The sequence below is a fragment of the Telopea speciosissima genome, chromosome 3 (genome assembly GCF_018873765.1).
Source record: "Telopea speciosissima isolate NSW1024214 ecotype Mountain lineage chromosome 3, Tspe_v1, whole genome shotgun sequence".
Classification (NCBI taxonomy): domain Eukaryota; kingdom Viridiplantae; phylum Streptophyta; class Magnoliopsida; order Proteales; family Proteaceae; genus Telopea; species Telopea speciosissima.
The window spans coordinates 11,763,323-11,776,621 of NC_057918.1; the positions used below are offsets into that span (position 1 = coordinate 11,763,323).

General features: G+C 39.5%; 1 protein-coding gene, 1 long non-coding RNA gene and 1 other non-coding gene across 3 annotated transcripts; all 3 read left to right on the forward strand.

The window, feature by feature from the left end:
- The first annotated feature begins 1,106 nt into the window (after positions 1-1,106).
- LOC122655846 lies at positions 1,107-9,554 on the forward strand. The gene is made up of 4 exons (XM_043850211.1): positions 1,107-1,394; positions 1,936-2,251; positions 7,667-7,826; positions 9,003-9,554. Exons 1-4 carry the CDS (start codon positions 1,209-1,211, stop codon positions 9,475-9,477), a joined length of 1,137 nt encoding a protein of 378 aa, XP_043706146.1. The 5' UTR covers positions 1,107-1,208; the 3' UTR covers positions 9,478-9,554.
- On the forward strand, positions 2,263-7,095 carry LOC122655847. Its single transcript, XR_006332009.1, has 3 exons — positions 2,263-2,566; positions 3,043-3,048; positions 7,085-7,095. It is a non-coding gene; the product is annotated as an uncharacterized LOC122655847 (long non-coding RNA).
- A 792-nt stretch (positions 9,555-10,346) lies between the features above and the next one.
- TRNAL-CAG lies at positions 10,347-10,427 on the forward strand. Its single transcript has one exon. It is a non-coding gene; the product is annotated as a tRNA-Leu (tRNA).
- Positions 10,428-13,299: the final 2,872 nt, after the last annotated feature.

The window sequence follows — 13,299 nt, forward strand, 5'->3', positions numbered from 1 at the left end:
GCTATCGCTACACAACAAAAAATGTGTGTTGAATGGTGTATGACGGTGATTAAAACCAAAGAATGGGAACGCTAAGTGAGTGGTTGGTACATATATGTATAGTTTATTTATATACATACTACATAGGGTTGGGTTGGGCTAGGCTTGGCTCAATATTTAAGCTCAATCCCAACTCGGTTCAACCTCGGGCCTCAAAATCTCAGCCCAAGCCTGCCCTATCGGTTGAAAAGCTCAGCTCAAGCTTCGTTTGGGCTCAGGGCAGGCTAGAGCCGGCTCAGGTTGGCCATGCCAAATTAACACCCCTAAGCTGTACCTCCAATTCCTAGTTTTTTTTAACAAAAAAAAATTTTCTTCTACATCACTATGCCTAGTGAAGTATAATACTTCACTATTTGCCACATGATAATACATGAGTTAATTCATGTGATAGAGGACCAAATAAATATCTTATTGGTACAATTTTAACTTAAAATAATAAAATGAGTAGGAAAAGTACTAGGATTATAAAAGATATCATTTTGTATTTATATTCATCTCCATTTGATAGTATTTTGGTAATTTATGAAAACTTTGGTTCAGAGTTTGACCAACATTCTATGTTTATTTTGGATTAAAATTTGGACACTAGGATGTATTCAAAGTCCTCTGTCATATGAACAGATTCATATATTATCAAGTGACAAATAGTAAAACACTAAACTTCACATGGCATAAGTACACCTAAGAGGGCAGAAAAAGCCTCTCAAATCCTTTATTTTAATATTTTTTGGGAAAAGAGAATGCTACGGCACGCACTCAGGTAGCATTTTTTTCTCTTCTTTTCAATTCTTAAAGTGTGGCAGTATAGTAGTGCTAGGTGGAGATGTCGACACCTAGCAGCTATTGCATCCAATGACCCGAACTCATTGATATGAACGATTGAATGCGACAACTGTCAAATGTCAACATCTCCACCTAGCAAGCCGCACTTCAAGGAATTGGAGAGGATAATTTTCCCGGGCTTGTTGCCCCTGTACGCTGTAGGTCCATTTAGGGGCACCGTGTCTGAGTGACCGAGTGTCTCTGTCTTGGCGTCAACAACTGTAGGAAGAAAAAATCAAATCAAAAGTAATAAAAGGATTGCAAGAAGAAGAGCCAGAAATGCTATTAAACGTCCTCCTCACCCATCTTGTTTCCTTTCGAACCCTAATCTTCATCATACATCATTCATGGCCACTGCTTCTGCTACTTTCTACCTCTCTCCCTCCACCGCCCGCCTTTCCTGTAACCTTTATCGGTCCTCTTTCTCTCAATTTCCGCAGTTTCGAAGATCCCTCGTAATCAAGGCCTCCACTACTCTAGATTATCCAAAAGTTTCTACCGTCAATAAGCCCTCGACCCCATCCCCATCGAAGGTAAGTCCGGTTACACACCTCTTACTCGCTCTCGCAAATGAATTGTTGTTTTATGGCTTTTTAAGTGCTTACTTTACTCCATATTCCTCGTTTCAGAAGGATTTGTTGCCAAAATATTTGAATCCCTAACCCCAAAAGTGGAGAGAAATGGAAGGATGGAACATTTCCTGCATTATTTTCGGTATCGTTGTTGTGCTTGTAAGATGTTCTGGAAGAACGTGTTTGGGACATGATATATTATTTCATCCGAACCCCGGATATCTGCTTGGCTTGAGCAAGTAGGAATTCAGCACAATCACCTAATCAGTACCATGACAATGAATTAGAGATTCAGAAATATGAGATTTGAGAATTAGTAGTACAAATGATTGTGCACGCATGAGTGTGCCTTATGTACCCTCCCCCTTCTTTCTCCAACACAGGAACTGTTCTGCTATAAATGAGCCGAACAATACATGACGTAGTTACAATGCAATTGGGTATGACTGCTGAAATTGGCATTTTTTTTAGTTGTCTTACAATTGGTTTTGGTGGGTTTCAGACCGGAAACTGGCAATGGAAATTCAATGAGAAGTCTGTTAATATCTATTATGAGGAACATGATGGGGAGAAACCTGAGTCCCGCAAGAACATCCTTATGTTACCCACCATTTCTGATGTTAGCACTGTAGAGGAATGGAGATGTGTAGCTGAAGACGTTGTTGCACGGAGTGGAAATGTCAATTGGCGGACTACTATTCTTGACTGGCCTGGTCTGGGTTACTCTGATAGGCCAAAGTTGGATTACAATGCTGATGTGATAGAGAATTTCTTGGTAGAATTTATGAATGCACCTGATAGTCCATTACGTAACTCAGGTATGAACCTTATTGTGTCCATTATGTGTTGATGACAACTTCATACGGCCCTCAAGTTTGTTTTCTATAGATTGCTTTTGTTGATTTGTTTTCCATTTGTTGCACTATTTAGTATATATTGTTTCGACAACTCTACTTGATGTATATGATCCAATGAATTGCGGCATTGAAGCTTTTGTGGTGATAGACTTTCAAATGTCATTTTAAATGGTTCTCTAGAATCCCAGATCTGAACCTTGTTCCAGCATGAGTTGCTGCCCTCCTCTCATCAATTTGTGTTTTTTTTTGTGTGTGTGTGTGTGGGGGGGGGGGGTTGTTGTTGGAAGTTTATACCATCCCTTTTTCTACTTTTTCTTCAAGAATACTTGGTTGAATGGCCAAATCAGTTTGTGAGACTCAGTCCAGGTCCGGAACCAGAAGTGATGGTGTATACCGCAGCTGATACAGCTATTCCCAAAAGGAACGTAGCACTGCCTTCACTTCCCATTGAAGTTTCAAAACTCATCCTAGCATCCACATATCTAGGCAAGTTGAGGAAAACAAGTCAAACACTTATGCTCCTTCACTAAATGCTTCAACCAATAGCTCTAAGGTGTTAGGAAAGCTTGTTGACACTAGGAAAATTTGAAAGTGGATTTATGTCAGCTGCACTTTTGGTGGAATAATGCTGAAATTGGATAGCTATTTCTTGGCCTTCTGTCATGAACTGGATAATTTCCTTGGTATGTTGAGGAGTTATCTTGTTCTTGGCAGTTGGCTCCATTGTGAGGAGACACAAGCTTCTTCCAGAGGAATTTGTTAGCTACTTTGTGGTGCACTTGGGAAGAATGCAAAGCAAGATAGTTTCAGGACCAGTATGTGTATGTTGTGATGGTCATGAACATGATAACCATTGAGTTGCCATTGTGGACTTCTGCAGAAGGAATGGGTAATGCTGAATTTTGATGGATGTTCCTCAAGGAATCCAGGTCTATCCAGAATTTGAGGGACTATCAGATTAGAAAATGGCACTATAATGGGTGGGTATTAAGGCTCTATGGGAGAATGGGATTCCACTAGAGCCGATTAGTGTCCCTTAAGGTAGGAATAGAGTTCTTGACTACTAGAAGATTTGACCATGATGATTGGAGGGGCGATTCAGCTAATGCCATCAGCTGGATGAGATCCTTTAAGTGAACTGTGTCGTACATTCACACATTATTAACTTCTTTGCTTCCTTGCTTCTCAGGGATTTCCTTTCGATTGTTTCCGAGGAGGGAAAATGAAATGCCAGATTAATTGGCAAAGCAAGGAGTTCTTCAACTAAGGATATTAAGGATAGGTTTTGGGAAAAATATCAGTCTATCAGGTGTGTCTGTCTTTCTAACGTGTCTTTGTGTGCCTTATATATTTCTAAGTATCACTATGATGTTTAATTAGCTGATCCTTCAGAAGATTGTAATTTTATCTTTTTTCTACTTCAGTATAAGTCTTATCTTTACCTATTAAAAGAGGGGGGAGGGGGGCTAGTATTTGTTCTAGCTATAGCTGTATTGGGTGATCACTCTGCTGACTACACTTTATAGTCGTATATTTTATTTCTAATCATGCAAGTGGCATTGAGGCTGAGAGTTTGAGATGCATTGTTGATTTTATAATTTTTTATTTTAAAGTTCTAGCAACTCTATGGAGTCTATTAAGAGAAGCAAGGATCATGTCTTAATTGTAGTGAATGGAAATTCTTACTGCATGGTATTGGATCCTCTTTCTCTCTCTCTCTCTCTCTCATGCAGAAACTAAGCAGTACCAGAGGAAGAAGAGGCTCAACTGAAGCATGCGGTTCCAGAATTTGTAGTCTCTCTGGAAATCCTAGTCCTAGTCTCTTGAAGTTCTGTTTTAGTTTTTCTTTTCCTGTTTTGATTGTAATTAGTTGTCTTTTGTCGAATTGATAAGTGCAGTGATGTAGTATTGAATTTGAATGATCAAAATAGTAGTCGAACAAGATATTTTAACAGAGAAATAATTCCAGATTTGGAGAGATTATCAATAACACAAAATCAGATGATAGGTTGGGGTAAAACTGAGATCGAGTTTAACAAATAGCATAGGGAATATTTGCTGGATTTTTCAGTCCAATCGGATGGTTAAATCAGTAAATAAGGAGTAATCCTAGTTCTAATGGGAGTAGGGGTAAAACAGTCATTTAACTACTGAAATTAGGGTTTGAAAGTGAAGTTAGATTGTAGGTTTCAGATATGAAATTAAGCTTTAATCAGTAGCTAAATATGTTCATGAAATCAGAAACAGATTCATATGAAGAACAGGATTTAACTTGGCAAAGGGCGAAATAGAGATTTCACTCCAGCAGCCAATCGGCTGGTCAGAATTGAGTGAGATTTAAATTGAGTTCTTAAGTTAGGGTTCTTAAGGTTCAATCCAAATTTCAAACCAAATCCAACGGTTGGTTTGCTTAATCTCAAAAAAAGAATTGCGTATGATCTTCTAGAAAGATAGGTTCTAGTTGCAGAAATTTCGATGCAGTTAAGTCACTTAGAGGGCTTATTTTAGTGAAAATAAGCCTTGAGATGAGTTATGTTTGTATTGGGCCTTTGATTCTATGTGTTTATTTTGTAATTGGTCAATTTAATGAGCCTAAAATATTGGTAGAAAGTAGGAAAACGGGATTTACTTCATTAGTTTAGTTAGAGTCATATTTTGAGTCTGTTTTTTTTTATTATTTCACTTTCCTAGTCAATTTAGGTTACCTTATTAGTTAAGGATTGGGTTAGGTTTTTCCTTTTTAGTGTCTAAGTCTATTTTTGAGTCTTCTACAGTATTGTACACGAATTTGAATAATAGAAAGGTTTGCTTATGCAATGTTGAAATCCTGAGATAGGATAGGTGAGAGGCCTAGGGTGAGATGTCCATTCCATTCCCCCATCCCCTTCCATTGGTTCTTGATTCCAAACCATAATTTCAGTCAAATTGAGTTCAAGAGTGCTGCTACATGCTTCTGGGATTTCTTTCAACTGATTGTCACAAGGTTTCTTGAAGATTACTACATCAAGATCATTGCTGCTAGGGTGCATCTCCATCAATCGAATCAGTAGGAGCAATCCAAACATCGATCTAGGAGAATCTAGGGTTTTCTTAAAACCCTAATTGCTGCTCGATCTCAGTTCTCTTGTTCTGATCAGTTTCTTCTATTTGTGGAGTTGAACATAATTCTTTAAGAGATTATTCAACTTCAATTGCAGCTCCAACAGGTCACTGATTTGAAGGATTCTATTATTTACTTCTCTTGTTTACTTGTGGTTACCAGTTTGAGATCTTCTCATTCTCTTCCAACCAATTGAGATCCCATTGTTCTCTGGGGGTTTTCTATTTGATCCTGCCTGGGATTAGACCTATTCAGGTTCTACTCTTACATTATCTTTCCAGATTAGAACTTACTTGCTAATGGCAATTAGAACTAGAAGAACTAGAAATTCAGTAGTATATCAACAGCTTCAGAACAAGAACAACAGAAAATAACACCCAAGCTTCACACCACAAGGTGATTTCATTGGATCAAACACCAATGTACCTTGATTGCACATGATGGGTTCCTTGATCAAACACACGGGATCTTCAATGAAGAAGAAGAGTAGCAAAATGGTAACTTTATTTATCAAATTCGTGTCCTATGCTAGGCCCCTGTACAAACTTATATAGAAGACTCAAAACCTACACTAAAAAGGAAAGGTCTAACCCAATCCTTAAGTAATAAGGTAACCTAAATTGACTAGGAAAGTGAAATAATAAAGGAAACAGATTCAAAACCAGACTGGACTTATAGAATCCTAATCCAGCCCAACTAAAACACTTTAACAAGTACTTGCATCTTTAATTGAACCACATAGAACTGGTTCAATTGAACTAATCCTAAACAACTTAAAAATAAACTAACTATAAGAAACTAAGTTCTAATAATGGCAGTCCTGTATGCAGCCTTAATACCCATACTTTAGGCCCATTAAAGTGGCCTATTACATTGAAAACCCCATGAACCAAAGGCCCAACATGTATAGAACCCAACCCTAGACTTATTCCTAATTATCCAAGCCCATTTCGGTGATGAATCTGCATCATCCAGTCTTGTTTTGATTATGTTTTTTTATTAAGTAAAGTTCTAGAATTATCTAAGATTTTGAGTCCATATTACATTCTAAGTTTATGTTGTGTTTTTAGAGTTCTAGTTTGAGTAGGGGTTGTCAAATACAAGTCTGTTTGAATGAAGTGGTAGTTTGAATTCCAAGTCAGTTTAAGTTTTTTAGAGGGTTTATGAATTCTATTTATAGATGTAGTGCCTATAGCCTCATTCATGAATTTATGAGTAAATAAAAGTTCAGTTTTTCTGAAACTTATGCTGCTGTGGATTCAGTCGAGATGTTGTGTATTCAGTAGTTACCTGGCGGATTTTGGGTGTACTTCATGGATTCCTAGCCTGAAGATTGGGTCGATTGCTATTCTGGTTCTTTTTATCCTTCTCTTATTTCTGCTACATTGATTTCAGGTCAGGAATTCTAACCTCTATACCCTGCGGCTAGATTGTTTTTCATCTTCTTTAGTTCTGGTTTCCTTAAACTGGTATTCTGATTTCTGATCTGATTTACTAAATAAGAGTCTTCTCTATAGTTACCTTTCTAGTTTCTGTTTTCGAACTCAAAGTGTCAATGCAACCCTATTTCTAATTGAAATTCTGGTTTCCTAATACTTGTCCAACGTAGCCTACTTTTCAACTTTCTGATTTGATCTGACAAATTTGATTACTGTTCTGAAACTTCATTAAGTTGAATCCTTATCTTACTTCAGATTTGAGTTCTGAAATTCCCTAATTGATTCTATTACTTTGGGTTGCTTTAAAATTTCCTAGCACCAGTATGATTGCTCCGTATCTGGAGATCTACCTCTTGGATCTGATTTAAACTTTGCTGACCAACCCCAAGGGGGTAGCTCAGTTGGCAAGGACCGTGCCTCACAATTAAGTGGTCATGAGTTCCACTCTCCTTGGGGCCTACCTATAAAAAGGAAAAAATAAAAAATTTGTTGACCCTCATTGTTTGGTGGAATAACCATATGATCGCAATTTCACCTGATTTGTTCTAATCAAGTTGTTGAAATTTTCTATTTGCTGGTTTATTCCTTTTTCCTGCAATCTTGTCACAAGCTAATCCTCTGCTGGAATTCTCCTGATTTGGTATTAGTTCTGCATCACTCTCTCTCTCTCTCGGGCAAAATTCAGTCCTTATATAATTGAGTTTAATCATCCTTGATTCTAAGCATTGTAAGGGAATTTTTGCCTGCTTCATGTATGCATTCTGCTGTAATGTTAGCTTCCTCGTAGAGAAGACCATTAACATGGCTGTTGCTTACTATCTTGTGAAATGTGAGCAGATGATGAATTGGTAGTTGTTGGAGGAGGGCATGCAGCCACAATAGCACTTCGAGCTTTGAAAAAGGGTTTGGTTAAATTCTCAGCAATTGCTGCTGTTGCACCTACCTGGGCTGGTCCGCTCCCTATTGTTTTCGGTCGAGACTCCAACATGGAATCAAGGTAGTACAAATTAGTTGTTTTCTTGTTTGGTTGGAAACATTGTTAGCTGATTTGCTACTATTACCTTATGATTATGTGCTTTATTTTTAAGGGTTATAGAAAAATTAGAAAAATAAAAAGTGGACTTTTGGCTACAGAATGATACTAGTGATCTACATGCACATTATGTTGGAAAATTTTATACGTCCTACCCAGAATATGTAGAGTTGGCAAATGTGAAGGATCAGGCTGGCGTTACCTTGGTAATTTAGCGCTATATTTCTGCAGTCTAGTGCTAATCTAATTGATTAAACAGGCCTACTGATTGATAGTAAATAGATTAAAAACATGTTATAGTTATTTTTGTAAGAGTTATTATGAATAGTCCCCTGTAAATATGAATTCCTATCTGTTAAACGCAATCCCCAAAGAATTTAAAATGTTCATATCAAGATATCAAATCATAAATTTCAAATAAATTTTAAACTCATTGTTACAAGTCCATAAATCTCAAACATGGTCATATGCATAAAATTTTTCGCAAATTCAAATCCAACAAATCCATCAAAAAATTTGGAAGGGTTCAGGAGCCATGCCCAAGTCCATAGCAGTCAATGATTGGGGTTGGCATCATATGCTCAAGCTAAGCCCAGAAATTAGGAGGGCTGGGTTAGGTGTGTTCATTTACACCCCCCCCCCAAAAAAAAAAGAAAGAAAGAAGAAGAATAAGGTTAGGTGGGTCAGAGTGGTTGGGTTCAGCTGGCTAGGCAGTCAGGGTCAAGATTGCCACACTGAAATTATCTGCCAGCTAAAAAATCCTACTAGATTAGAAGGTCCTAATCTAATTATTTATTGCATCCCTTTGAATGCTAAATAAATGGTGGTATTGGTTTTACTGAGTCTGGGTTGATCAGAGTTTAATTCATCCAACTTGATCAATTTGTACCATGATATCTTAGGTGGGGCCATTAAGTAATGGTGGTAGTGATGAAGTAATCTAAGCTGAAACATAGCTGACACTAGCAAACTGATGCGAAAGTCGCAAAAACCTTATTGGGTTCAGTGTGGGCCCATCCAAATACCAAATACCCAAGTTACAAGGAAGGAGGGGCAAACTTGAAATAAACCATAATATTTAAGGGGCAACCAATGATTAAACTGATCTCGTTCCTTTTTCTTCTGCCCATGAACATACAGGTATGGGCTGTTGAGGGGCACCTTGAGGACCCCTGCTGTGGGTTGGATGATGTACAATGTGCTTGTCAGCAACGAGAAGGCTATCGAATCGCAGTACAAATCTCATGTCTATGCAGATCCTGAGAAGGTGACTCCCGGCATCATCGAGACCAGGTATGCCCTGACAAAACAGAAAGGGGCACGTTATTTGCCTGCTGCATTCTTGACTGGCCTACTTGACCCTGTTAAGTCGCGGGAAGAGTTCCTTGAACTGTTCACAGCTTTGGAGGGGAAGACTCCTGTTCTTGTTGTGTCAACCATAGCCTCACCCAAGAGGTCAAAGGCAGAGATGGTTGCTCTGAAGGGAGCTAAAGGGGTCAGCAAGTTCGTCGAGGTTCCAGGGGCTCTTCTACCCCATGAAGAATATCCTACTAGTGTTGCAGAGGAACTTTACAGGTTCTTACAGGAGAACTTTGACCCCCAGTTTCAAAATTGATATTGCTTGGAACTATTATTGAAATGAAGGGAAATAATCATGTTTTACATTGTACCCAACAAGAGAACTTACCTCTACAGAATTACATTTTGCTTTACTTCCTAATTTTTTTTGTTAACCATGAGAAGAGTTGTATATGAATCTGAAATAATATCTTTACCTTGAATTTTTCCTGGTGGTAGCATCTGATTCTAAAATTGTTGACCATGATTTTAGGGATGGCATGGGTAAATGGGTGCCTGATCTTGTGGGAGAATGACCTTTTCAAGGGTCTAATTGGATGAAACTGTGCTAGGTTTGGGTCGTGAGCATGGATTTTATCACGAGCCGGGAGTTACTTTTCTGATTGAATTTCTTCCTGTTATCTCCTACTGTTGGCCAAGGTGAAGTCTCTCTTTCCTGTAACTTTCGCAGGTTAAGTAATGGTTTTGTTGACGCTGTTATGGTTAGTCAGGACTTGGGAATTGGGATATCCAAACTTCTTTCAGAAAGCAACGACATCTTGTGTCGTATGGCAATGATCTGGGCCTTAACCTGTAAGACATGGGTTCACATGGTGGATTTGCATGAGATTGAGGCCTTAATAGGCTTTTCGCTCGATTCAATTGTGTGGAGGGTGTTCCAACTTCTCTTTCAGAAAATGGAAATTGGCAGTGAATAAAGTTAGTTAGCTATTTTGATAGTGATCCAACGTGTGACACGTGGATGCATCAATACTGACCATACATAGGCTGTTCTAATATCTTAAAGCTGGGAGTGGCTGGAGGATTTAAGCCCACATGTGTTACCTACATGGGATTCAATAAAAAAACACAAATCAATATTTAAAATGAATTACTAATAAAATTGTTTGCTTAAGAATAAGCAAGGTCAAGATGGCCGAGTTGGTCTAAGGCGCCAGTTTCAGGTACTGGTCCGAAAGGGCATGGGTTCGAATCCCATTCTTGACATGTTCACTTTTTATTTTTTTTGGAGCAACTACACAAAGAGGTAGAGAGGTACGTATGCCCTGTGGGTTGTAACTTGTAAGCACACTGTATCTCTCTGCGGCTCTGCCCCTGTTTTCGACAATGTTCCGTTGCTCCTCCTTATTGGTGTGTTCCTTACTTTATGTCATGGTGTGTATTGAGATCCTCTCCCACATTGTTCTCAAAAAATTCCGCCTTTCAATGGGAACGTATGTAGTACGCTGCCCCTATGCCCAGATTAGGATTGGTTAGGGCAAGGTTCAGATTGAAGCTTCTGCTTGGGCCTGAAAATCTCAACCCTGACCCGTCCTAAGGGTTAAAAAAACTTGACGCAAGCTCTGTTATTTCCAAAGGGCCTGGCTTGGCACACCAAACTTGAATCCCCATTTGTGATGTAGAGCATGGGAATGCTTTAAAACGAAATATAGGTAAGTGAATTTTGATATTCTATCTACTAAATAAAATTTTTTTTTTCCCCCCTTAAATTAGAGCAAATATCCGCCTAAGCACAACCCAATAATTAATCATCCCAAATATAAGAAGGGAAGGATCGACTGTTATAACGGTAACACATCAATCCCCATGTAGATCACTCAAACCCTGAGCGCTTGTAAGATTTTACAAGCCGCATGGACCAGAAAGAGCCTATGTATGACCCATGAAAACCATAGATCCTTATGTAGATGTTTGAGGAAAATTATCCTCTCCAATTCCCTATAGCTTGGAAGTGCGGCAGTGCTAGTGTGGATGTCTGACACGTGGCAGCTTGGACATCTAACAGTTTGAGCTCATTGACTATGTTGAGCTCTGACTGTTGGATGTCTGAGTTGCCACATGTCGGACATCCACACTATCAATACTGCACTGCCGGGCTATAGGGAATTGGAGAGGATAATAATCCGATGTCCGAAGGGGTGGTGAAGAGTCGAACTCGGAATCAGAATCTCCACCAAGGAGAAGTGTAGAACCAAAGATTTAAATTTGGAAGTAGTTTTTTTGTCTGGGAGGGTGGCCTTTGCCAACACTTCCATATATATATATATATATATATATATATATATATATATATATATATATATATCTCCTCCTCCTCAAAATAAGGGTGGCAGATGTATCTTTTCATATGGGAAGGAGAGAGATAGACTCATGGTAGTGCTAGCATAGACTACGTTTCAGGACAGAGTTCTTTTTTGCTTTTAAATTTGGAATTAAATCAAGGGTTGAATTGATCCCTATCGATTATGATTCTGTTTCAGATTCTGATCGGATTGAAACTTGTTGCGTCCAGGAAACCTCCATTCGGTCTGCTTGTGGATGAGGCTGTAAAAATCGGGTCAGCAAAGGAGAGCCGATGTGGCTTCGGCCGAGGATTCTCCGATGCCAAAGTTAAGTCTCCGTTTTAGCAGTAGTTAAACTGACTAAGAAATTGTTCCCCTGTTCAGAGTATATACCTGGGTATTTATAGAGTAATTCTGGCGACATGAGGAAAGTCCTCGTATGCCAAGAGTCCTCTCCAGGTAGGAGACCTCCCAGCGGAGTTATAGTAGGGCAGTGACTCCAAGTTTGGTAAGAGTCATTGTTTGTGTGTAACACGGTTCTGCAGTTTGATAACCACCTGATCTGCCGACTCAGCTTCTCCCGAGAATATAGGAAGTCGCTTACGTGGCTCCGCGACTTGCGGGGCTCGCAATTATCGATTCATCCATGACTTGGTCGAGGACATCCGACCCTTGTGCCTCAGATGTCTCGACATTCCAGCATTCCGACTACGATCGACAACCCGCGATTGAGCATATAGGGCTCGGCCTTATGCTCGAGTCAATAGGACTTGGCCTAGCCATCGAGTTTACAGGGCTCAGCCTGGCATCCAAGCTTGAGAGGCTTGAATTGTCATCTGAGCTTACCAGGTTTGGCCTCGAGGTGATTCGACTTGTCCGACCTCCGTGGGTCGTCTTCACCACTCAGATGTTGGTGCTTTTCCAATCCACCCATCTGACTCGACATGGTGAACGCCTGGTTCTCTCGAATCGGGTTCTCCCACCTAATTCTAGGTCTGCCATGTGTCACCCTTTGATTGGTGGTTATTTTTATGGTTCATCGAAACCAATCCCAAAAACCTTTAAAAGAACATCCAAAACACCAGGATCAATTACCGATCCGATTCTGATCTTTTTTCAAACAATGTGCATAACCAGTTGCAGTTGAGCACCTGGGCTATGAGGGTTCTCATAAGATATTATTAGATAAACGAAGCCCCAAAACACACCCACATTGATGGCGTAGGACCTACGTGGAGGACACTATTCAGTACTCAGTACTCAGTACTCAGTACTCCTTCATTCATTCACAAGGCAAAAAAATAGGTTTAGAATTAAATTAACGACACACCTGGAGAGTTCTTTACCAAAAAAAATCACACCGGGATAGTGGGTTCAGTGAACGGCTAAAGGTGTCCACCTCGTGTTCGTGTAAAGTACAACCTGGAAAGGCCATTGATGTTTATGGAGTCCTGACTCCTCCCCTCACGAACCCCACCCCCCTTCCCCACCGACTAACGAGTACCAAGTCTGCCGTGTGCCGACGACTACACAACTTCTTCTACGTCGGCAGTAAAAGAAAGAAATAGAGAGACTACTACCTACCAACCCCCCCCCCCCCAACCCCACGACTGCAGTTTTGATTTCTGAGTAATTATTAAAAGCAGAGTACAGTTTTACACTGACGCAGAGGACCTCAAAACCCTAGAAATAATAGAATCAATTGACAAAATCAAATGGTTTCGGAAATCGGATTTGACAAAATCTTTTCTCTTATTCGGTTGGGTACTCATCAGTACTGATTTCTGATCAAATGG

Excerpts from the sequence above, each read along its gene's own strand:
- LOC122655846 (XM_043850211.1), top strand. The coding sequence starts at position 1,209 with ATGGCCACTGCTTCTGCTACTTTCTACCTCTCTCCCTCCACCGCCCGC. Across the intron at positions 1,395-1,935 it reads CGACCCCATCCCCATCGAAG|ACCGGAAACTGGCAATGGAA; the intron begins GTAAGTCCGGTT and ends GGTGGGTTTCAG. Across the intron at positions 2,252-7,666 it reads TAGTCCATTACGTAACTCAG|ATGATGAATTGGTAGTTGTT; the intron begins GTATGAACCTTA and ends AAATGTGAGCAG.